The 26,389-nt window shown below is 49.2% G+C and overlaps 1 protein-coding gene across 1 annotated transcript; it reads left to right on the top strand.

Moving 5' to 3' along the window:
* The first annotated feature begins 233 nt into the window (after positions 1–233).
* Positions 234–24,897, top strand: LOC140134598 (phospholipase A2 inhibitor and Ly6/PLAUR domain-containing protein-like). Its single transcript, XM_072155033.1, has 5 exons — positions 234–392; positions 2,126–2,242; positions 19,076–19,222; positions 19,630–19,770; positions 21,734–24,897. Exons 1-5 carry the CDS (start codon positions 341–343, stop codon positions 21,925–21,927), a joined length of 651 nt encoding a protein of 216 aa, XP_072011134.1. The 5' UTR covers positions 234–340; the 3' UTR covers positions 21,928–24,897.
* Positions 24,898–26,389: the final 1,492 nt, after the last annotated feature.

Here is a 26,389-nt window from a genome sequence, read left to right as displayed (position 1 = left end):
TACATATTTCTCACCAATCGATAAACTACTTTGGTATCCACCACGATTTCCACCCAACTTTTCCAGAAACAGATATAATGTAACATCTGCAGATTCTGACTGGAGAGAATAACTGGAGGTGAATTTTGGTTGAGTGTCTCTTTAAATCCTGCACATTTTTCTGTACGGTTCCTTTAAATGACTTGATGGCGTTGAGGGAAGGGCATGTTTTGGCTCCTCGGTCTTGAAGTTCTCGCATGTTGATGCCTCGGCTTGTTCCAGGACCCTCCCTCCCCTCAGACATCAGTCAGTCCTCCTTCTCGCTGGTGGTGTCCTGCACTGCAGTCTGAGAAGCTTCAGGATGGGCTCCCTGCTCCTCACCACCTGCCTCCTGTCCAGCCTCGTGTCTGCAGGTAAGTGCCCGATTCTTTTTGTTATGTATTTGTTGTACTATTTGTCTACAATCTGTAGCACTACTTCTCCCACCATCTCTATTATTATTATTTGTTTGTATCTATTTTGCTTATACTGATACATTGTATCATCTCCACTTCCATCCCTTAACCCTAAAGATTCCGCACCCCTCCCGGTGCAGATTCTTCCTCCCTGGTGCAGGGATTGATCCTCCTGTAACTTGTGATATTTTTAGCTTCTGCCGTGTGATCACAGTCCTGTCCCCTCTCGCTGCTGCTTTTCTGCAGATGCACAGTGCGGAGAACCTCATAGGTAGCGGCCGGGATTGTATCTGCAGTAGACTGCACCAAACACAGCAGGAAGGGGTGTGAGCCTCATGCCATTCTCAATTTAAGTGGCACCGGACGATTATATTCTATACCTTATAATGTTGCGTAGACAAGTTCCAGGAATGCAGATGTAGCAGAGCTGAGCGTATCTGACACAGCATCCCAGGACTGCAGCAACTTAATCTACTGCGTATCCAATCACAACGGGACAGCATCAGCTCTGCTACATCTACACCACCCTACATCATCAATTAAAGGTACAGGCATTCCCCGGGTTACGTAGAAGATAGGGTCTGTAGGTTTGTTCTTAAGTTGAATTTGTATGTAAGTCGGAACTGTATATTTTATTATTGTAACCCCAACCAAATTTTTTTTGGTCTCTGTGACAATTAAATTTTTAAAATGTTGGGTTGTCATCAGAACCAGGAATAACCATAAATCTTAATTACAGACACATTTAATGAGGTCATAACTGTTACAGCTGATTATTGTAGCCTAGGAGTAAAGTACAGTAAATTAACAATTACCAGAGGTCCGTTTGTAACTAGGGGGTCGTCTGTAAGTCAGGTGTTCTTAAGTAGGGGACCTCCTGTATAGATAAAAAATCCTAATAATGTCTTGTAATACAATATGCATTAACCCTTTGCTTGCATCACCATGAAACAATCAAATTTATCGATCGCAATCCATTGGTAGGGAGTAGATTTTCTGCTGCGTATCACACCCGTTTGATGAGTTAGGACACTGGTTCTCCTAGTGGACACTGTGGGTATTACATGCATTACCAATCATTTCGCATGGATAGAAAAAACGCAGACGGTTTTTATGAATTTATGAGCTGCATCAACTATAAAACACGTCTCTTACTATTGCGGGAATAGAAGGAGAACAGTGTAATGCTTCATTTGTCCTGTGGTGGCACTGTAGGAGTGGTTTTCCCAGCAGTGGGTGTGGCTTGCAGTGTATATACATGTATATAGATGTTGTGTAATGGCCACCTGCAGGATAATCACCCCCATTGTCACCACCCTGACATTGCCCTCTTATTCTCTGCCTCTTCTCATATGACATCTGCTTTAATTTTGTGGGAATTAATAAATTACAGACTATTGTTGTAATCCCTGCTCTGCAGATGTGCAGCCAAGACAATGAATATGCAAATCAAATGATGCAAACATATGCAGATGAGGAGCTGAGAGGAACGGGGCCGCAGCTCTGTGCATAATGTCACTCAGCTCTGCTACATCTCACAATCCGAAATACTCACAGGGATGGAATTGTCTTTATAGTCCCCAAGGCTCATATATGGGACAACAATATTATGAAGGGCACGTTGCAGGTCTGGGACCGTGTACAGAATAAATAACTTAATCCTTATGAAGCTTCATCCTTGTTTCTTTCAGGTTATTCTATCACTTGTTTTGTCTGTAGAGCGGAAGGAGAGTTCTCATGCACTGGAGAAGAAAGACCTTGTCCTAAGGACTATGTGTGTGCGGCCACCAGCTCCATTACTATCATGGGTATGTCACATACATGATACTCCGGAGCTGCACTCACTATTCTGCTGCTGGTGCAGTCACTGTGTACATACATGGCATTACTTATCCTGTACTGATCCTGAGTTACATCCTGTATTATACTCCAGAGCTGCACTCACTATTGTGCTGCTGGTGCAGTCACTGTGTACATACATGACATTACTTATCCTGTACTGATCCTGAGTTACCTCCTGTATTATACTCCAGAGCTGCACTCACTATTCTGCTGCTGGTGAGGTCACTGTGTACATACATGGCATTACTTATCCTGTACTGATCCTGAGTTACATCCTGTATTATACCCCAGAGCTGCACTCACTATTCTGCTGCTGGTGCAGTCACTGTGTACATACATGACATTACTTATCCTGTACTGATCCTGAGTTACATCTTGTATTATACCCCAGAGCTGCACTCACTATTCTGCTGCTGGTGCAGTCACTGTGTACATACATGACATTACTTATCCTGTACTGATCCTGAGTTACATCCTGTATTATACTCCAGAGCTGCACTCACTATTCTGCTGCTGGTGCAGTCCCTGTGTACATACATGACATTACTTATCCTGTACTGATCCTGAGTTACATCCTGTATTATACTCCAGAGCTGCACTCACTATTCTGCTGCTGGTGCAGTCCCTGTGTACATACATGACATTACTTATCCTGTACTGATCCTGAGTTACATCTTGTATTATACCCCATAGCTGCACTCACTATTCTGCTGCTGGTGCAGTCACTGTGTACATACATGACATTACTTATCCTGCACTGATCCTGAGTTACATCCTGTATTATACCCCAGAGCTACACTCACTATTCTGCTGCTGGTGCAGTCACTGTGTACATACATGACATTACTTATCCTGTACTGATCCTGAGTTACATCCAGTATTATACTCCAGAGCTGCACTCACTATTCTGCTGCTGGTGCAGTCACTGTGTACATACATGACATTACTTATCCTGTACTGATCCTGAGTTACATCCTGTATTATACTCCAGAGCTGTACTCACTATTCTGCTGCTGGTGCAGTCACTGTGTACATACATGACATTACTTATCCTGTACGGATCCTGAGTTACATCCTGTAACACCAAATACTACAACCCCCACCCAACCGATTGTCACATCCTCAACCAAACTAATAAACAATAAGACAAGCCACACCCACAAATAAACATAAATGACTATAAATATACATAAACCCACCCCACACCCTCTAATAACAAACCACCCCACACCCATTTTTTTTTTTTTGAATATATAATAACAAACACATAATACACATAACACTACACTAAACTAGATCCCTCGCCCGCACCCTCCCCTTCCCCCCAGACACTGGTCTAACGTCCAAAGTTTGCGTTAAGTAGTCCAGACCAGTGTCCAAGGTCAGTTCATAAATCCCAAAATCACACCACCATCACCCCCCTCCCAACCTAACACTATGTCCCAAACCCCACTATATACAATATATACAATATATACACTGATTACAACATAACATAAAGAAAACAGAATACAAATACAATCTGAACAACATCAATCAAAACCACATAAAGTCCAGGTTCTGCGCCTGCAAGCCCCACATTACTATATGCTCAGAACACAAAACAAAAATCTACTGTGCAGCATCAGCCCAACACCAGGAGCGGAGATGACAGACTAAGGGACACTAAAGGAGAACCCCCTCCAAAGGAGAGAGGCCCTCCCCGTGCCCAGCCTCTCATACTCCAGAGAGCGCACCTTCACCAGGTCACCCAGAATGTTCCTAACCACCTCATCCACCGGGAGGATTTTACGCTGCGTCGAAACTAAGCACCATGCGTTCCACGTGTGGTACCTGACCACTACACTAACTAGAAATAACATGCAGTGGTCCCGGCCACCCAGGCCTCTGAATGCTCCATAGGCCCACTCCGCATAGGAGAGACCGGCCAACCCGGGCCAATGGATGGAAGCGCCCACCCGCTTGTACACCTCTGTGTTAAAGGGGCACTGAAGCAGGAAGTGGTCCATGCTCTCCAGCAGACCACCGCACTCCTCCCGGGGACAACCCCTTTCCTCAGAGCTCCTACACTTCAGATTGTCCCTCACACACAGCTTTCCATGGAAGCAGCGCCAAGTCACGTCCCAAAACTTCAAGGGGATCCTGATGGAATTCCACAAACTCAAACCCACCCTCAGATCCTGACTCAATCCCTGAGGGCCAGAGGCTTCTGGAAACGGGCAAACAGAACCCTCTTGTCAAGGAGTTTCCACGACATGGTCCTGATCTCCCACATTCCCAGACCCCACCGGCGAATCGCCTTCAGAACCGGGGTAGCGTAAGCCGGAAGATGCCCATGCGGTGTGCGAAGATCCTTCACTTGCCCTCCTGTCTCCCATTCCTGGAAGAAAGGCCGAAACCATCCACTGCAGGAGTATACCCACGGAGGAGCCCTCTCTTTTCAGAGGTTTGCAACATTGATCTTAAGAAAGGTATTCACTAGGAACACCACAGGGTTGACCATACACAACCCTCCTTGTCTCCTCGTGTGGTAAGTAACCTCCCTCTTGATTAGGTTCAGCCTATTCCCCCATAACAGTTGGAAGAACAGACTGTACACCCGAGTCCAGAGGGGTTCTGGCAACATGCACACACTGCCCAGGTAAATCAGCAACGAGAGCAGGTAAGTTTTAATTAGGTTAACCCTTTCTCTGAGGGTCAAAGACCAACCCTTCCACTGGTCCACCTTCTGGGCGGCGATCTTAAGCCTGCCGTCCCCGTTTTGCATGGGGTAATCCCCCTGGCCAAATTCGATGCCGAGAACTTTGGCAGAGTCTTGGGGCCCTGGAATAGTGTCCGGGAGATCAAAGCCTGGACCTCCCTCTCCCAGCCAGAGACTCTCACACTTATCCCGGTTGATCTTGGACCCAGAAGCCTCTGAGTAGCGGTCAACCTCTGACATCACCTATTGCGCCTCCCCTCCTGAGGACACGAAAATGGTGACATCATCAGCATACGCTACCACCCTTAAAGTGGCTTCCGGTGCTGCCCGATCCATCCCGACTCCCACCAACGGCCCACGATCAACCCTCCTAAGTAATGGATCAATCGCAAACACGTACAGTAGTGGGCTCAGAGGACAACCCTGGCGAACACCAGACCCGACCTCAAAAGAGCGGCCAATCCAACCGTTCACAAGCGGGAAACTCTCTGCCCCTGCGTACAAAACTTTCAGCCAATTGACAAACTCCCCCGTCAGGCCATACCTCAGAAGGACAGACCAGAGGTACTCGTGGTTAACCCGATCAAACGCTTTTGCCTGATCCAAGGACAGCAAGTACCCCTTCCAGTTACCAGCCCTGCCCTGCTCCACTGCCTCCCAGACACAAAGCACAGCAGTAAATGTACTGCGGCCTGGAACAGAGCAGTGCTGGGTCCCCGAAAGGAGCCGGGGCGCAAACTGCACCAGCCGATTAAACAGCACCTTTGCCAAAACCTTTCTGTCCGTATTGAGAAGCGCTATGGGACGCCAGTTCTCAACACGAGATCGGTCCTTACCCTTTGACAGAATGATCAGGGCTGACCTCCTCATTGACTTCGGCAGAGTGCCCGAGGAAAGACACTCATTGAATACCTCAGTCAAGACGGGAACCAAGGCGTCCTTAAAGGTCTTATAAAACTCAGATGTTAAGCCATCCGGACCTGGCGATTTCTTGAGGGCGAGCCCTTCAATCGCCCGGCTGACTTCCTCTTCCCTGATCACTTCGGTCAAGACATCAAGAGAGGGGTCTACTCCTGGCTCAGGGACAGTTTCAGCCAGAAAAACCGACATCACATCCCGATCTAGATCCTTCCTGCCCAAGAGGTGTGAGTAGAAGGATCTGACAACCTCCAGAATCCCCGATCTGGACCTTTTCAGGGACCCCGTACTGTCAACCAGTCCTGTGACAACTTTACCATTCACTGACATCTTGCAGTTTCTGTAAGGGTCGGGCGAGCGGTATTTCCCGTAATCCCTCTCAAAAACCAAAGATGCGTGTCTATCGTACTGACACCTCTTTAGCAAAGATTTCACTCTGGAGATGTCCTCACGACTACCTCCAGTCGAGACGAGATGCTCGAGTTTCCTCCTCAGGCCCTGATACAGGCGGTACCTGTCCAGGATCCTGAGGCTCGAGAGCTGGCGGAAGAATCTCGCCACCCTTTTCTTGAGCATCTCCCACCACTCTGACTTACTGCTACAAAGGCCCAGCAATGGTACCTGGCTCTGAAGAAAGTCCTCAAAGGATTGTCTGTTTTCCGCTTCTTCCAGGAGAGACGAATTGAGCTTCCAGTAGCCTCTTCCCATCCGGGGGGTCTCTGTAACATTCAGAGAAAACAAAATTAAACAGTGGTCGGAGAACTCCACCTCAACAACGGACACTGCTGAAGAGATGGCTTCCTCCTTTAAATAAAACCTGTCTATTCTAGACTTGCAGCTACCCCTATAATAGGTGAACCCCCTCGTGGCCTGGGGTGTGCCGGATGTGGACATCCACCAGGCGAGCCTCACTAGCTATGCTATTAAGAGCGACACTATCATAAGTCAGCTTGTCTCTGGAACCTCCCCTATCTTGGGACCTCGTGACAGCATTGAAGTCCCCTCCAAAGACCACCTGCCGACTTGTAAAAAGGTAGGGCTTGATCCTCATAAAGAGACTTTTCCTGTCTCACTTGGACTGGGGACCATAGATGTTAATTAGGCAAAGTTCTTGTCCCTTCATGAGGACATCCAGGATCAGGCACCTCCCCATTTCTAACTCAATAACTCGTCGGCATTCTACCGGTGCGGGAAAAAGGGCCGCCACTCCGCTATATGGCTCGGCCGCAAGAGACCAATAGGAAGGCCCGTGTCTCCATTCCCTCTTAGCTTTAAACACGGCCGCCAAATCTGGCAGCCTGGTCTCCTGCAAAAACAAAATGTCGGCTTCAACACGGCCGAGAAAATCAAAGGCCGCAAATCTAGCCGCATCAGACTTAATGCTGGCGACATTAATGGACGCCAGCGTCAACGGAGTGGGTGCCGACGGCTTTCTTTTTACCCATCTTACCACCACGCTCGGGAAATGAACACCCCCCTTTTTAGATGGTGTCCATCTCCCTCACCTCTGATGCTTCAGGGGCAGATCCAGGACCTGCCCCCTCATCCTCGTCTCCAGACTCTGGGCCAGTCTCCCCTCCTGAGGACCCTGAGTCTCTAGGGGGAGACTCGGCACCCCCTGCAGGCTCCGCCACCTCTGGCCCTTCACCCTCAGCCCCTCCATCGGCAGGAGAGGCTCCATCCAGGGCCAGGAATCGATTTGAAAGTTCGACCAGCGGGGGGTCGGTTGCACCTTCCTTGGGTACCTTAGTCAGGGAGGGAGAAGATCTTACACCTCCCTTCTTTTTATCCTTTTTCTTCTTTTAGGCGCCACGCTTACGCTTTTCCTCTAGCCACGCCCTATTATCCTCGTCCATACTCTCATAATGGGAGGAGTCTGAGGACGTGGCACCTTCCTCTCTCTCGATCCTCCTGACCTCCTCATCCAGTACATCATCCCCTGGGGCCTCAGCGACAGGTGTGGTCTCCAGGACAGCTCCAGAGGTTGTCTCAGCAGCCCGAGACTTCCCCCGCTCTCTCTCCTGTTGACGCTTCTCTAGACGCCTTAGCTGGGCAGGCGTATTTTTCCTGTCTTTCTTCCCTGGCCCCTTCATTCCTCCGCCTTTGCTAGTCCCCTCCCCAGCAGATTCAGCCTCATGGCTTTCATCCGCTGAGGTTGAGCCTGCATTAGCGAAGGAAAGAGGACAACGACTGTATGGGTGACCGAGATCACCACACAGGTTACACCTAATCTGCCCTGTACAGGATGCAGCGAGATGGCCGACACCCCCAACGCACACTTCTGCACGGTGCAGTTTGCACTGAAATGTGTGGGGTCACCGCACCTGTGACACAGCTTAGGCTGCCCCCGGTAGAAGATCAGGATCCGATCCCTCCCCAGGAAGGCTGATGAAGGGATGTGGGCGACTGAGTTACCTGAACGCCTCAACTTCACCATGAAGGTCCAGGCCCCTGACCAGATACCAAACTCGTCTCGATTTTTCTCTGGTACTCTTAGTACCTCTCCATAACGATTCATCCAGGTCATGATGTCAAAGCAAGATAGTGATTTGTTACGGGTAAGAACGGTCACTTTCTTGAGTTCGCTCTGGCGGGACACTGCTTGCACAGCAAAGTCCCGCCACTCGGGCTCGTTGTATCTCAGCTCATAGTTGGACCAGAAGAGCTCAAGCCCCTCCGGCCGAACAAAGCTGATATCAAACTCAGATGTACCATAGGGATGGATCAAGGCAAAGATGTCAGCCGCCTTGAAGTCCATCTTCAGCAGCAGCTCAACTACCCGTGTCCGAGGGGGACACACATCACTGCCACGCCACCGAAGACGGACCACATTCCTACGGTTAGCACCCGGCCTGGTTGTCGGGAGCGACCATGATGTCTCCCTGCCTCTTTGCTCTCGGAAGGCAGACAGGCCGTGCCTCTCTATCCAAAACGACAAATCAACCTCCTGCCCCGCTACATTGATCGTCCTTTCACCCTTCTGTAAGGCCTGCAGGAGGCGCCGTTGCAAAAAGCCGTCCCCAGAGCCCAGAGACGAGGATGATGGAACCCTACTTCCCCCAGCAGCGACACTGGCATAGCTCTTAACGGGGGCCACCACTGGGGGAGCAACCGGACCAACCCCTGCACCCACCACATTAACACTACCTACCTCCATGCCACTCGCACCATCAGTCACTCCATCACTCACTCCCATAACTGGTAATGTTTTTGAACCACTCACACCAGCATTTGCTCCAGCTGGACCAGCAGCAACATTAGGGGCCATAAGGGAAATAGGGGGCATAACCACCTCCGCATCTTCAGGCACAAGGGACGAGGGTCCCCCTTTAGGGCATTCCCCCGAGGGGACCCCAACTTTTGTCACACTTGTGCCCCCCACATCATCAGTAGCAGATGTTAATTTAGCTTTCTTATAATTGGGTAGAATTCGCCGCTGATCCTTCGCAGGTATTAGGCACCGCTTTTCTTCACCTGCATCCGGACTTGGATCATCCCCAACACCAGCACAAAATAAAATTTTACTGTCCTGTCTGGGAGGTCCGGAGCCCTCAGCCTCAGCGACCCCTCCACGCTGCCGCCGCCCCCCACCTAAGTGATCAGCGGCAACAGCATGAAGAGGCACCGGAAGCTGCCACCAGTGCCGGGCTATCCCCCCCTCCCACTGGGGGACGCACCACAGCACTGGATTTTGATCGTATCGCCACATCCGAGCTGCCCTGACTGTCCGGCCTTGCGGCCGATGCCTCCCCTGCTCCCCCACTGTTACCACAAACAGAGACGGAGCCCATCGCCACATCAGATGTCACACCTGTAATCTCCCCGCTCCCTGACACTGAGTCCACTGCAGGACCCGCGCTGGGCTGGGTAATGGGGCTCGCACAGTGAGCTGACCCTGCGGCCGACTCGGGTTTTACGGGGAGGGGGCTGTAGACTAGACTCACCACTTCCACGGATTTGGTCTTTTTCCTTCGTGGTTTGCTGCCCCCCGGTGCATCCTCCGGCAGATCGTCTCCAAAAGTAAAGTCCTGGAGGTGCATGGGGGACTCGAGCCGTCTGATCTCCTCCATCAGAGCCCCTCCCTGGTGGCTGTCACTATCCTCACCCAGGCCGGCAGAACTGCAGCCAGATGACATGGCCGCTTGTCCTGCAGGGGGCCCACTGCACGGTACCGGACTTTCCTCCTCCGTCTGACTCTCAGGCTGAAGCCCCATCAGCCGCCTCTGCTTCTCCTCCTCCATCTCCCGGAACCTCTCATCATTAAGGATCTTTTCTTTAAACGGCCCACTCCTCTCCAGCAGATACGCCTTCCTCTCCTCCAAGGCCTGGATGTCAGTCTGGAGCCTGGATATCTCTGCCAGAATCTGCTCCTTCTTCCTCTTCTGGACATAGCTTGCCTTGGCATGGGCGCACCTCAGCTCCTCCCGCAGCCTCCTCACCGTCTTGCTGGCTTCTTCATACTCAGAGAGGTGGCCCAGAGCCCGGGAGGCATAGGTGGAAATAGACTCCTGGGTCCTCAGCATTCCCCAGCCCTCTTCACTGAGGTCAGCCTCACCTCTCTGAGCACTCAGCTTTCCCGCGGTATCCAGCTTTTCCGAGGTACCCAGCTTTCCCGAGGTATCCAGCTTTCCTGGGGTTTTGGTGCTTTTTGAAGCCTTAGCTGGCCTGGGGGTACTTGGAGCAGCATTGCTGCTGTTCCTTGCAGATCTTCTTACCCCCAAGGCTTCCGCAGCGCTGGCCGGTTCCTGGCTACCCCTGCCTCCCGCCGGCCTAGACCGGGAAGCAGGAGCCTGGGACTTGCTGCCCTGGCTCATGCCTGGAAACCCTCTCCCTCCCTGGGAGAGGAGAGAGCAGGCCCCAGGTGGAGGTGGTTTTCCCTGGAGCTCAGGAGTAGCAGCAGCACACAGCCTCTCACAGCAACAGACAGCTAACGAGGTAACGAGACACACCAGAGATGCACTCACTATCTGCTGCTGGTGCAGTCACTGTGTACATACATGACATTACTTATCCTGTACTGATCCTGAGTTACATCCTGTATTATACTCCAGAGCTGCACTCACTATTCTGCTGCTGGTGCAGTCACTGTGTACATACATGACATTACTTATCCTGTACTGATCCTGAGTTACATCCTGTATTATACCCCAGAGCTGCACTCACTATTCTGCTGCTGGTGCAGTCACTGTGTACATACATGACATTACTTATCCTGTACTGATCCTGAGTTACATCCTGTATTATACCCCAGAGCTGCACTCACTATTCTGCTGCTGGTGCAGTCACTGTGTACATACATGACATTACTTATCCTGTACTGATCCTGAGTTACATCCTGTAGATCTTTTATTTTATATAAAAGTAAAAAACATAACAATACAAACCAAACATAATATACAATATATACAATATCTTACCTGCTGGTCCAGCCCCATTCACACCTAGCAAAAAACAATAACTTACAATACACCGAAATGAATAAACACCAAATACCACAACCCCCACCCAACCGATTATCACAACCTAAACCAAACCAATAAACAAAGACAAGACACACCCACAAATAAACATAAATGACTATAAATATACATAAACCCACCCCACACCCTCTAATAACAAACCACCCCACACCCATTTTTTTTTTTTTTTTTTAATTATAATAACAAATACACACAACACTACACTAAACTAAATCCCTCGCCCGCACCCTCCCCTTCCCCCCAGACACTGGTCTAACGTCCAAAGTTTGTGTTAAGTAGTCCAGACCAGTGCCCAGGGACATAGAGTCCAAGGTCAGTTCGTAAATCCCACCACCATCACCCCCCCTCCCAACCTAACACTATGTCCCAAACCCCACTATATACAATATATACAATATATACAGTATTTACAACATAACAAAGAAAACAGAATACAAATAAAATCTCAACAACATCAATCCAAACCACATAAAGCCCAGGTTCGGCGCCTGCAAGCCCAACATCACTATAACCTCAGAACACAAAACAAAAATCTACTGTGCAGCATCAGCCCAACACCAGGAGAGGAGATGACAGACTAAGGGACACTAAAGGAGAAGCCCCTCCAAAGGAGAGAGGCCCTCCCCGTTCCCAGCGTCTCATACTCCAGAGAGCGCACTTTCACCAGGTCACCCAGAATGTTCCTAACCACCTCATCCACCGGGAGGATTTTAAGCTGCGTCGAAACTAAGCACCGTGCGTTCCACGTGTGGTACCTGAACCCTACACTAACTAGAAATAACGTGCAGTGGTCCCGGCCACCCATAGGCCCACTCCGCATAGGAGAGACCGGCCAACCCGGGCCAATGGATGGAAGCGCCCACCCGGTTGTACACCTCTGTGTTAAAGGGGCACTGAAGCAGGAAGTGGTCCATGCTCTCCAGCAGGCCACCGCACTCCTCCTGGGGACAACCCCTTTCCTCAGAGCTCCTACACTTCAGATTGTCCCTCACACACTGCTTTCCATGGAAGCAGCGCCAAGTCACATCCCAAAACTTCAAGGGGATCCTGATGGAATTCAACAAACTCAAACCACCCTCAGATCCTGACTTGGGCAATCCCTGAGGGCCAGAGGCTTCTGGAAACGGGCAAACAGAACCCTCTTGTCAAGGAGTTTCCTCGACATGGTCCTGATCTCCCACATTCCCAGACCCCACCGGCGAATCGCCTTCAGAACCGGGGTAGCGTAAGTCGGAAGATGCCCATATGCGGTGTGCTAAGATCCTTCACTTGCCCTCCTGTCTCCCATTCCTGGAAGAAAGGCCGAAACCATCCCCTACAGGAGTATACCCACGGAGGAGCCCTCTCTTTCCAGAGGTTTGCTACATTGATCTTAAGAAAGGTATTCACTAGGAACACCACAGGGTTGACCATACAAAACCCTCCTTGTCTCCTCGTGCGGTAAGTAACCTCCCTCTTGATTAAGTTCAGCCTATTCCCCCTTAACAGCTTTAAGAACAGACTGTAAACCCGAGTCCAGAGGGGCTCTGGCAACATGCACACACTGCCCAGATAAATCAGCAACGGGAGCAGGAAGGTTTTGATCAGGTAAACCCTTTCCCTGAGGGTCAAAGACCAACCCTTCCACCTTCTGAGCGGCGATCTTAAGCCTGCCGTCCCAGTTTTGCATGGGGCAATCCCCCTGGCCAAATTCGATGCCGAGAACTTTGGCAGAGTCCTGGGGCCCTGGAAGAATGTCCGGGAGATCAAACCCTGGATCCCCCTCTCCCAGCCAGAGACTCTCATACTTATCCCGGTTGATCTTGGACCCAGAAGCCTCTGAGTAACCTCTGACATCACCCACTGCGTCTCCCCTCGCGAGGACACAAAAACGGTGACATCGTCGGCATACGCTACCACCCTTAGAGTGGCTTCCGGTGCCGCCCGGTCCATCCCGACTCCCACCAACTGCCCACGATCAACCCTACTAAGGAATGGGTCAATCGCGAACACGTATAAAAGTGGGCTCAGAGGACAACCCTGGCGAACACCAGACCCAACCTCAAAAGAGCGGCCAACCCAACCGTTCACAAGCGGGAAACTCTCTGCCCCTGTATACAAAACTTTCAGCCAATTGACAAATCAACCTGGCAGGCCATACCTCAGAAGGACAGACCAGAGGTACTCGTGGTTAACCCAATCAAACGCTTTTGCCTGATCCAAGGACGGCAAGTACCCCTTCCAGTTACCAGCCCTGCCCTGCTCCACTGCCTCCCGGATACAAAGCACAGCAGTAAATGTACTGCGGCCTGGAACAGAGCACTGCTGGGTCCCTGAAAGGAGCCGGGGCGCAAACTGCACCAGCCGATTAAACAGCACCTTTGCCAAAACCTTTCTGTCCGCATAGAGAAGCGCTATGGGACGCCAGCTCTCAACACGAGATCGGTCCTTACCCTTTGACAGAATGATCAGGGCAGACCTTCTCATTGACTTCGGCAGAGCGCTCGAGGAAAGACACTCATTATATACCTCAGTCAAGAGGGGAACTAAGGCGTCCTTAAAGGTCTTATAAAACTCAGATGTTAAGCCATCCGGACCTGGCGATTTCTTGAGGGCGAGCCCTTCAATCGCCCGGCTGACTTCCTCTTCACTGATCATCTCTGTCAAAACATCAAGAGAGGGGTCTACCACCGGCTCAGGGACAGTTTCAGCCAGGAAAGTCGACATCACATCCCGATCTAGATCCTTCCTGAATAAGAGGTGCGAGTAGAAGGATCTGACGACCTCCAGGATCCCTGATCTGGACCTTTTCAGGGATCCCGTACCATCAAACAGTCCTGTGACAACTTTACCATTCACTGACATCTTGCAGTTTCTGTAAGGGTCGGACGAGCGGTATTTCCCGTAATCCCTCTCAAAAACCAAAGATGCGTGTCTATCATACTGACACCTCTTCAGCAAGGATTTCACTCTGGAGATGTCCTCACGACTTCCTCCAGTCGAGACGAGATGCTCGGGTTTCCTCCTCAGGCCCTGATATAGGCGGTACCTGTCCAGGCTCCTGAGGCTCGAGAGCTGGCGGAAGGATCTCGCCACCCTTTTCTTGAACATCTCCCACCACTCTGACTTACTGCTATAAAGGCCCAGCAATGGTACCTGGCTCTGAAGGTTTGTCTTATCTCTGCTTCTTCAAGGAGAGACGAATTGAGCTTCCAGTAGCCTCTTCCCATCCGGGGGGTCTCTGTAACATTCAGAGAAAACAAAATTAAACAGGGGTCGGAGAACTCCACCTAAACAACGGACACTGCTGAAGAAATGGCTTCCTCCTTTAAATAAAACCTGTCTATTCTAGACCTGCAGCTACCCCTATAAAAGGTGAACCCCACGTGGCCTGGGGTGTGCCGGATGTGGATATCCACCAGGCGAGCTTCACTGGCTATGCTATTAAGAGCGACGCTATCATAAGTCATCTTGTCTCTGGAACCTCCCCTATCCTGGGACCTCGTGACAGCATTCAAGTCCCCTCCAAAGACCACCTGCCGACTTGTAAAAAGGTAAGGCTTGATCCTCATAAAGAGACACTTCCTGTCCCATTTGGACTGGGGACCATAGATGTTAATTGGCCGAAGTTCTTGTCCCTTCATGAGGACATCCAGGATCAGGCACCTCCCTATTTCTAACTCAATAACTTGTCGGCATTGTACCGGTGCGGTAAAAAGGACCGCCACTCCGCTATACGGCTCGGCCGCAAGAGACCAATAGGAAGGCCCATGTGCTCCACGTGTGCTCCAAATCTGGCAGCCTGGTCTCCTGCAAAAATAAAATGTTGGCTTCAACGAGGCTGAGAGAATGAAAGGCCGCAAATCTAGCCGCATCAGACTTAATGCTGGCGACATTAATGGACGCCAGCGTCAACGGAGTGGGTGCCGCCATCATGAGTGATTGAGTTAAATGGCTTTCTTTTTCCCACCGCCCTTCTCCTCAGTTTCGGAAGAAGACCCTTTCCCTCTCTTTTTTGACACTGTAGTGTCCTATTTAGATCTTTCATTCTCGTCTCTGGACTCCAGGTCAGTCTCCCATTCTGAGTAGGAAGCATCCCCAGCGGAAGACTCAGCATCTCCTGAAAGCCCTCCCTCTGGATCCTCCTGACCTCCTCATGCAACTCATTATTCTTCGGGGCCTCAGCAACAAGATTGGGCTGAAGTACAGGGTCGGTGGCAGTGACCCGCTACTCCCCCACCTCCCTGTCCCTTTGGCGTCTCTCCTGACGCCTCTGTCGTGATGGCATCACTTTCTTGTCTTTCTTCCCTGGCCCCTCAGTTCCTCTGCCTCTGCTAATCCCCTCCCCAGCAGATTCGGCTTCATGGTCTTCACCCAATGGAGCGAGAACCGCATTAGCAAAAGAACGAGGACAACAGCTGAACTGGTGACCTAAGTCACCAAACAGGTGACACCGAATCTGCTTACAGGATGCGTCAAGATGGCCGACATCCCAACACAATGCCCACTTCTGCACGGTGCAGTTTGCACTGAAATGTGTGGGGTCACCGCACCTGTGGCACAGCTTCGGCTGACCCTGGTAGAAGATCTGGATGCAATCCAGGCTGATGAAGGTATGTGGGCAACCGAATTACCTGAAACCTTTAAAGGGGACCCACCACCACGATTCTACCTATAAAGGTAGAACGGGTGGTAGGTGGATGAATGGGACGTGAGGATAGCCCTTTTTTGGGCTAATCCTCACGTCCCGGCTACCCTTTTTTAAACTTTATTGCTTGTATATGCTAATTTTCTTAAAGGACTACTGGGGCGTGGAGTAGCTGGACATGAGGCTACACGCCGCGGCTACTCCACGCCCCAGTAGCCAAGTTCCTCCGCCTACCAGGTAATATTCGGCGCGCAGCTACGCATGCGCAGAACGCAGGCCTACGGGTTTGCGGCCTTAGCTCCGAGGCTGGCACTACTGCGCATGCGCAGAACGCCGGGTACTCGGACGAGGCTCTTTGTAGCTGCGCGCCTAAGATTACCTGGTAGGCGGAGGAACGAGGCTACTGGGGCGTGGAGTAGCCGCGACGTGTAGCCTCATGTCTGGCTACTCCACGCCCCAATAGCCGCTTAAGAAAATTAGCATATACAAGCAATAAAGTTTACAAAAGGATAGTCGGGACGTGAGGATTAGCCCAAAAAAGGGCTATCCTCACGTCCCATTCATCCACCTACCACCCGTTCTACCTTTATAGGTAGAATCGTGGTGGTAGGTGCCCTTTAACTTCATCATAAAGGTCCAGGCCCCTGACCAGATACCAAACTCGTCTCGATTTTTCCTTGGCGTCTCTAATACCTTACCATATCGCCCAAGCCAAGTCATGATGTCATAGCAAGAAAGTGATTCATTATGGGTTAAAGCGGTCACCTTCTGGACCTGATTTTGGCGAGACACCGCCTGAACTGCAAAGTCTCGCCAACCGGACATGTTCTTTTTCAGCTCTTAATTCCCCCAGAAGAGCTCAAGTCCCTCTGGGCGAACAAAACTGACATTGAACTCAGATGTGCCATAAGGATGAATCAAGGCAAAGATGTCTATCGCCTTGAAGCCCATTTCTAGGAGGAGCTCAACCACCTTAGTTCTAGGAGGACACACATCACCGCCCCTCCACCTAAGACAGAACTACGGGCAGAGGAGGATGCGAAATCTCCCCCAGCAGTGACAATGGCATAACTTCTGCCAGGAGTGGCCACCGCTGAGAGCAAGACAGGACCAGATCCCACCATAGTGCCCCCACCCATAGCAGCCCCCTTATTACCAGCAAAACATTCCGCAACACCATCACCTCCCACCATAGAAGCACCACAAGTCCCAGCAACACCTCCAGTCACACCAGTATCTCTACTCACAGCAACCTCCCCAGTAACATCAACACCTCCCACCATAGCAGCACCACTACTCCCAGCAATACCTCTCTCCATACCACCATCTCCACTCGCAGCACCACCATCTCCACTCGCAGCACCACCATCACCTGATAACGACCCTTCAGCCACAGCACCATTCACACTTACTGGACCAGCAGTAACGACTGGCAGGACAGCCTCAGCATCTTTGGCCATAGGGGAAGAGGCCACCTCCACAGAACCAATTCCCCTGGCCTGCATGGTCTGTCCAGAGGTGACCCCAACCCCAGATTGACTTTTGCCCTCTGCTTCTTCTGCGTCAGATATCAGTTTGCGTTTAGTTGCCGTCCGTCTTTCACCAGTCTCTACAGGATGTCTCTTGTCAGCATTACCAGTTCCAATATAGAACAGGACTTTTTTATTCATGGAGTAATAATTCATGGGAGGACTGGGACCGGAACCGCCGCCGACACCAGGCTACCCCCCTCCCCCTGGGGAGCAGGCCACAGTGCCGGTGCTAGATGGAGCGCCCCCCGCGGGGCGACACTCAGTGTCCGGCCTTGCAGCCTATGCTTACCCTGTGCCATCTCCACTACTACAAGCAGAGATGGAGCCTTGCGCCTCGCCACCTGGCTTTGTAATCTCCCTGCACCCTTGCACCGGTCCACAGCAGAACTCGGGGGGGGGGGGGGGGTTGGGTAGCAGGGCTTGAACAGTGAGCTGACCCTGAACTTTGCCCGGGGGGGTTTACAGGGAGGGGGGTAAAGATGAAATGTACCTCTTCTTGCTGCTTTGGCCTGGTCTTGTTAGCCTTCCTCCGGCCGCTTTCCCCAGCGGCTTCCTCTGGGAGTTCATCGTCAAAAGAAAAGTTATCCATGCGCACTGCGAGCAGCCGGATCTGCGCCATGAGCGCCCCTCCCTGGCTGCTGGTGTCACTGTCCTCCCCCGAGCGAGGTGTTACTGCTGGCTGTCCTGCAGGGGGACCACTGTCCTGCTGCTCGTCGTCATCATCATCATCATCATCCTCCACCAAGCACACAAGCTGCAACCCCATCAGCCTTTGCTCTCTGTTATCAGCCATGTCTGCAAATCTGTCGTCAGTTAATAGTTTTCCTTGAATGGACCTCCGTTCTCACAAATAAAAGACTTTCTTATAATAAGTTTTTCAATGTCTGATTTCAGTCTTTTAATTTCACCAGTTATTTCTGATCTTTGCTTCCCTATTGCTGTATTCACCCTGGCGCGGGCACATCGCAGCTCCTCCCGGAGCCTCCTGATGGTCCTGGTCGCCTCTTCGTACTCACAGAGGTGGCTCTGGACCCGGGAGACATAGGTGGACAAAGACTCCCGGGGTCCCTGCACCGCCCAGCCTCCCACCGCATGGTCAGCCTTACCTTTGTGAGCACTCCGCTTCATAGCTACAGCCCCGGAAGGACCGCTCTCACCCCCACCATCATGGACATCCAGCTTCTGGGGTCTCCGCTTCTCAGGGGAGTAGGAGCCACATTCCTATGACTCCTGGTGGAACGTCTCACCCCTGAGTCCTCAATAGCGCTGGCCGGTAGCTGGCTACCCCTGCCCCCCGCCGGCCTGGCCCGGGAAGCAGGAGCCAGGGGCTTGGGTCCCTCACTCATCCCCAGAACCTAACTCCCTCCCTGGAGCTCAGGAGCACAAGCACAGAGCAGCTCCACACACGACACACCCTCTGCTAACGAGCTCCAGAGCGCCAGCAATGCACTCACTGTTCTGTAGATTGCAGAGTTCAGTGTCAGAACTTGTAGCAATCTTTACTGTTTTAGTTTCTGACGTGTATCTTTTCTATTTCTCAGATGGAATGCAGACAAAGACATTTACCAGATCTTGTGAAAGGCGCAATGCATGTGGAGTAGCGGGGATTATCGCCTACCAACGAGGGCACGTGAAAACAGCAACATCATGCTGTTACAATGATGCTTGCTATCCATCTACCCCAGCATGTAAGTCCCAAATGTTGCTGCTTTTACTTAGTAGATTGTTACATATAAAGAACATTTTCAGTATAGGACACCATATAGACCAATCAGATCTGAGCTGCCAGTCTTTCTCACTGCACATAAGCTAAAGATGCCCAGAAACGGAAGCATTGGCTTTGCCATTTCTGAATTCTTCAAAATGTGACCTTCTTAAAATATTGAAGGCCATGGCACGCCAGCAGGCAGAAACATGTATCTTCTTGGAACTTTAGCTCAGACAACTTCCTATAGCGGAAGGTGCCTCGTATATAATCTAAAGGCAATGGGGGTCGGGGGGTAAAAGGTAGTCCATGGGACCGGGATGCAACATAGGTAAAGAGAAGCAGCTTCATAATTACATGACTTATTTCTATGTACATTTGCAATTCTAGTGCCTAATGATGAAACTCGCCGGAACGGGCTGGTGTGTTCCAGCTGCACAGCTCACGATTCCGCATGGTGTTATGGTAAAGAGAAAATTGACTGCACCGGGCAGGAGAACAGGTGTATAATCATGAGTGACGTATACTCAGGTAATGACCAGCGGTGTTATTTTATTTCACATCCTATCATCTGGAGTCATCATTTTGCAAATTTATTTCTACTTTATGTTCAAATCTCCCTCATAGGTCACCCCCCCCCCCCATCAGGGCGTGCACGGTGGGACCCTAAATCCCTGCTATTTTTATAACGAAACATACATATAGGGGAATATTTATCATATACCGGAGCTTGTGCCCGCTGCTGCATTTTTCGCAGCGGGGTACATCAAGAGGCTTCCTCCTTTTGATGTATCGGGCAGGCTGCTGCGCAGCGTTTACTCTACGCCAGGCAGGGCATGGCGTAGAAATAAACGCACCCGGCGACTTTTCACTTTTAACAGTAAAGCCCCACTCCCAGCCAGCTGTGCCCTCCGCTCGGCCGATTGCACCTCCCTTCATACCCCACTGGCGTGAAGGTGGCAGATTGGGGCAAATAATCACAAGTGCTAGCAATAATGTGTCACAGAGGTCCTGATTAATATGCCCCATAGAGTCCATCAATAAGATAATAATCTAAATTAGTGAATGTATCAGTCCTCTCCCCCATTTATCTCAATTTTTCTCAAATTTACACAGCTATGTCAACACATGCCAACTTTGCCACCTCAAGAGTTTGGCTTAGTACAAGTAAAAAGGGCATTACACTAACAAACCCCTTAGTATTCACCCTGGAACCCCTAGACAGGGATCAAGAGTCTGATTTTAGTAGAGATGTAAATGTCAGACATCATAAGAATACAGGAGGTCAGGAGCAAGATCAGCGGCACAACTCCAAGGGTAGGGCCCCACAGCAAATTTCTGAATTATGTTTCTGAAGTATAATATGTATATAATGGTGCACATCCTGAATTTTTTAGTGTGTCAGGTAGAGCGGTGGGGCCCCCTGACACTTTGGGCCCTATAGCCTTTGCTATGACTGCTACCGCTGTAGTTCCGCCCTTGAGTAAAATCAAGAATCGTAGTCAAGAAACAAGTCAAAGGTCAGGAACATGGAAGTTGTCAGCAAGCAGGGATCTGGATACCTTAACACAAGAGTAGTGGACTTGAAAACCTTCGTGCTCAGGCTACTTCCTTTGGGTAACAGTGACATTTTATAACAGGGAACAAAAATGATTGGCTAGGGCCATGTAGTAGGGACATGATCAAGCTTGTAAGATAGTCGTGTGATAGAAATATCGGAAGGTAGAAGAGTAGGGGAAAGAGTATACCCTAAGGCAGTGATGGCGAACCTTTTAGAGACCGAGTGCCCAAACTACAACCAAGACCCACTTATTTATCGTAAAGTGCCAACACAGAAATGTAAATAGTGATTTAAATTCCCTGTTCTGCCACAGCTTTCATTCATATTAGCACCCTGAGGACATCAATAAAGCAGAAAATAGAAGAAATTTGGATGATCATTGTAGCTTCCCTCCAGGATCCCATAGACAGGAAGAGATATCAGGAGCAGGAGCTACAATGATAATCCAGATCCGTCCACACCTTCCCACTCCTCCAGTAGTCCCTGTCACTTTAAAATAGCTCTGTGCACAGCAAGTCCTGGGCTGTCTGGAGCTGCAGGAAGATACCTGGAGTCATCTCTGGTGATGGTCTGGGTGCCCACAGAGAGGGCTCTGAGTGCCACCTCTGGCACCCGTGCCATAGGTTCGCCACCACTACCCTAAGGGTTAAGATGGTGGAAGGTTGTGTCTAAATCCTGCTCTACTCATCCCTTGCAACCCATCTCCTATGATCCAAGCTTGATGAATACTTACTGCAGATTGCTATAATCTCCAAGAATAAGCAAGACCATCAAGGGGAAGAGAGGGTTGTCACAGGAGATCAGCAGACACCGTTTTCTATAGTGTGACTATTCTTACCATAAGGACATCTGCGAGTGATGATGCAATGAATCTATACATCTTCTTCAAACTTGTCAATATGTTGCTACATTATTACTATTCTAATTTTGCAGGAGCAAAATATGCCAAGAACGCTTTCCGTGGCTGCGCGCCTAAAACGATTTGTGACCTTGGAAGTCAAAGTCATAACTACGGATCCATCACTCAGAGAAGAGAAATCACTTGTTCCAACCACGGCCACAACATCCATTCCAGTTTCTTCATTTTACTCGTAACTGTGGCAATCTCATCCAAATTTCTTTTCTAGCCAGCTCCTCGTGGGCGGGGCTCTACAATCCTGTCCTGTGGAGGTTGGGACAGTGGGAGCACAACATTTACTGACATTATTATTATTATTTGTAGTGTTTTCTTAACCTGAAGCACTCATTGGTTTGTATCGATACTGTATGAATATGCTGTGCATGAGACAAGACTTCACTGCAGGATATTGTATACACGTCTCCTACGGCCCCATTTGGCCCTCAGCCTCCAATATTGATACCATGAAAAAAAAATTGGCTTATGAGCATGCAATTCACCAGTACACCACTGTCTGAAATACTAATAGATACTATGAAGAGTAACCCTATTCTTCTTATACCCCCTCTACCCTGTATCTCATACAACAGCTACTGTTTAGGTACATGTTTATCCAAATAAGGGTCCTCGAACCTACAACCTAATAACCTTATACTCTGTATTGCTGTAAAACTAGAGCTAAACTTCAAGTGATCCTCCAGTCTGTAATAGAAATGTGGCTATACATAGATAATGTACAGTAAACATACATTGCTGCCCCCTCTGTTTATGCAATCTGGGGATAGATCATAGATTTTAGTGGATTAAAAGACCTATGATGATGTCATCATGGCAGGTCCTTTTCCTTAGTAGGGTGTATACAGAGGGAGTGTTTTGGACTTTCACAATGACAGACAAGCAAATGGTGGACAAAAGTGGGAAGGAGCTCTTAAAGGGAGGGTATATTTACTCTACATTGGCTACATATAGCTACATTTTTACTCAGGACTGGACAGTTATTTTACCTTGCCCAAAAAATAAGTGTACAGTATGTCCCATAAGTTACCGGTAGAGTTGCCCTAACATGTTACGGTATGTCCTCACCACAATCTGTCTGTATGTAACATATACAAAAATGGCAGGTAAGGTAGGTAGTAATCACAACTAGAGATGGGAGGAATCAAACTCTAAGGGTGCCCCGATGATGGATTGGTGTCCAAACAGATAATCCTCCTGGTCAACTAGCCATGGATATGACGGGCAAGAGGAGTCACCCCAGCCAATCACATTCATAGCTAGTTGGTGGGAGGCACTTACAATTCGGATCCACTCATCTCTAATCACAACATTTGTCGATAACCTAACTTCATCAAGTAAACAATGCAAAATTTGGGGCTAATTTTACCCCCAAATCCCTAGATTAAGGTGAAGCTAGCTATCGAATCTAAAACCAGACACTAGTTTAGCCCTTTTCTATCTTCTGACTCTTCTATCACACAATAATCCTACAATTGGTCCCAGTCCACTTCCTCTTCCATAGTCTCCAATTATTGCATAATACATATTGCAAAAAATATTCCCTTGCTAACCCTTGATGCAAAACTCTCATCCTATGCAACAAAAGACAACACAAATCCAAAGATGAGTTACAGTTAGGGTTGACCGTCAAAGATCTAAAAGTTTTGACTTCCAACTAAGTAGCGTCACCATTGACCCAGGGTTCTATATGGTATTGCCATTCAGGTCCACTGTATAGAGGGCGGATCTGCAATGCTACATACAACCAGATCTGCAACACTACATACAACCAGATCTGCAATAATACATACAACCAGATCTGCAGTACTACATACAACCAAATCTGCAACACTACATGCAACCAGATCTGCAATAATACATACAACCAGATCTGCAGTACTACATACAACCATATCTGCAACACTACATACAACCAGATCTGCAACACTACATACAACCAGATCTGCAGTACTACATACAACCAGATCTGCAACACTACATACAACCAGATCTGCAACACTACATACAACCAGATCTGCAACACTACATACAACCAGATCTACAACACTACATACAACCATATCTGCAACACTACATACAACCAGATCTGCAATACTACATACAACCAGATCTACAACACTACATACAACCAGATCTGCAACACTACATACAACCAGATTTGCAACACTACATACAACCAGATCTGCAACACTACATAGAACCAGATCTGCAACACTACATACAACCAGATCTACAACACTACATACAACCAGATCTGCAACACTACATACAACCAGATCTGCAACACTACATACAACCATATCTGCAACACTACATACAACCAGATCTGCAATACTACATACAACCAGATCTACAATACTACATACAGCCAGATCTGCTGCACCACATACAACCAGATCTGCAATACTACATACAACCAGATCTGCAACACTACATACAACCAGATCTACAACACTACATACAACCAGATCTGCAACACTACATACAACCAGATCTGCAATACTACATACAACCAGATCTGCAGTACTACATACAACCAAATCTGCAACACTACATACAACCTGTGGTGCGACGCTGTGTAATTCTAATCTTGTGCAAACCCTTTAATCCAGACCCCGTAGTAGGTTTACATTTCTTGCTTTTTGCATGGAAACTTTTCTTTTTCTGAAACGCCTTGTGCCTTTTCATGAATTCAGCATTTGCTACCAATAGTCTGAGATGAATGAGGTGAGACTAATTTTTTATGTGTTTGGGGGACATTTTTATACTTGGAAAGACGTTTTCCCTTTAGTCATTAGTTGGGGGGAGGAGGGGTGTGGGGACCTTCAAAACGGAAACAACTATGGCTGATCCATAAAGTTGTTCAATTCCTAAAATTGGAGTAAACTTTGCCAAAATTTTATTTGGCCGACTTCCAAATTTTCTCGAAATGTATCCTCGAAATTTTGGCAAACTCAAGATCTGTGGTAAGGTAGGACTCTGTTAGACCATTGGGGCGGGTGGAGGGGGTCTCGAGCTTCTCTTGTACCGAGTGTCTGCTGTACTACTATATCACGCTCCATTACAGACTCACGACCAACGTTCATTTTTGCTTCGATTAATCTGCCAAAGTGATTTTGGATGTTTTCTGGTTTGACATTCGGCACATACATTATCTAAATAAAAGTCAAAAAATTGAAAATGTTTTCAAAGTGTTTTATTTTTAGAAACTGGACAGGAATGGGGTAAAGTTCAAGAGACCCTCTGCTCAGAAAACTAAACTCTTTGTTTATTTAGGCAACCCACTTACCTCTCCGCGCTCCTGTTCCCATCCAGTCTGCCCAGCGCGTGTCACCGCTTCCAAAGGCACGGCCGTGCCGGCACTCGCAGATTTGAAGGGCCAGTGCTGGCCACTTCCAGGTTTCCATAAAAACCGGCTTCTCCCGGCAACCCCTGACGGATCTTAGTGCTTATTGCCTATGAGAAAGCTTCCCACTGCGTTCCTTGTTCCGGCTCTGACTTCCCGTTGTGACCCCAGACCTGACCCTGGCATTGCTCCTTTGCTTCCAGCCTTGACCACCTGCTACGTCCTCAACCTCGCATCATTGCCGCCTGCCTGAACCATCTGCCTGTTACTGACCACGAGACTGCCTCGACTGTACCTGTACCTTGGCTGCCACCGTAGACAAGTCATGCCTGAAGAACGACCTGGTGGTACCACGCCACAGTAAAACCATCTTGCTCTGGGGTGGGCTCTGGTGAAGACCAGTTGGCACTTAGATTCCGGTCCCAGGTGTTGGCTTGTGTCATCGCCCGCGGAGGTCCAGGGGGTTCACTGACCCCGAGCCCTGACAATGGCCACCAGCTTCTTCAGGGAAAGTGCCTATAAGTCAAAGATATGCCGCCTATACTGCCCTGAGCGGGAAGAATGTAGGGGGCGTGTCTGTGACTTAGATGCCACCTCCCTGGAGAAGACATCACTTATTATTGTAGATACCCAATTTAGGGGGTGAATAGTGGACCAACCAGAATAGAATGGAAAATTGCTAAATTCTGTTGTATGGGTAGGGGGTCACTTACCTAGAACTCCAAAAGGGAAAAAAATGTTCCGTAATCCACCCATGACAATCTATAGCAGCTAAAAGAATCAGATCGTCCCACCGTAAGACTCAATAGGCATGAGGCTGGCCACTCGGTTTTGAGGAAAGTTTGCCGAATTTTCATTGTTCCCTGGGACAAGCCTCTACACGACCTACTCAACGCCCCTTGTGGTGGTCATAAAGATTGGGCAGTTCAAATCTAATTGCCCGAAGCAATGATCTTAGGACATTGGTGGTCAGGGGAGATATGGTGTGACCCCATGTATATTAGATGGTCAGTCATACCCATTGGAATCTGTGGTTTTGCTAGATACAAATCTAAGGGGTTGGCCAGGGATAACTATAGGGGTTGGTGGGATCTCAACCGTTCATGAGCTTAGGGTTACATTAACGTAACTAGATGGCTCAGACATGCCAGTCCTTCATTATATCCAGCTAAGGGGATAACAGGAAAACTTGGACCACCCGTTATACTCTTACCCACCGATGGACCTCTTGATGGAAGATTTGGAGATGACTTTGAGTCTTTTCCTTGGGTTTATGTCCTGCTGTTTATAAGTGGAGAGTTGTCATCTGCATTATCTTCTCCTCATT

Source organism: Engystomops pustulosus, chromosome 6 (assembly GCF_040894005.1).
Source record: "Engystomops pustulosus chromosome 6, aEngPut4.maternal, whole genome shotgun sequence".
Taxonomy (NCBI): Eukaryota; Metazoa; Chordata; class Amphibia; order Anura; family Leptodactylidae; genus Engystomops; species Engystomops pustulosus.
The sequence above is the reverse complement of the archived record's forward strand: the minus strand, read 5'-3'. Positions and strand labels throughout refer to the sequence as shown.

Bases quoted from the DNA above. Each gene is read 5' to 3' on its own strand.
- LOC140134598 (XM_072155033.1), top strand. From the start codon at position 341: ATGGGCTCCCTGCTCCTCACCACCTGCCTCCTGTCCAGCCTCGTGTCT. The intron at 393-2,125 runs GTAAGTGCCCGA...TGTTTCTTTCAG, and splicing joins GTCCAGCCTCGTGTCTGCAG to GTTATTCTATCACTTGTTTT. The intron at 19,223-19,629 runs GTAAGTCCCAAA...TTGCAATTCTAG, and splicing joins CTATCCATCTACCCCAGCAT to TGCCTAATGATGAAACTCGC.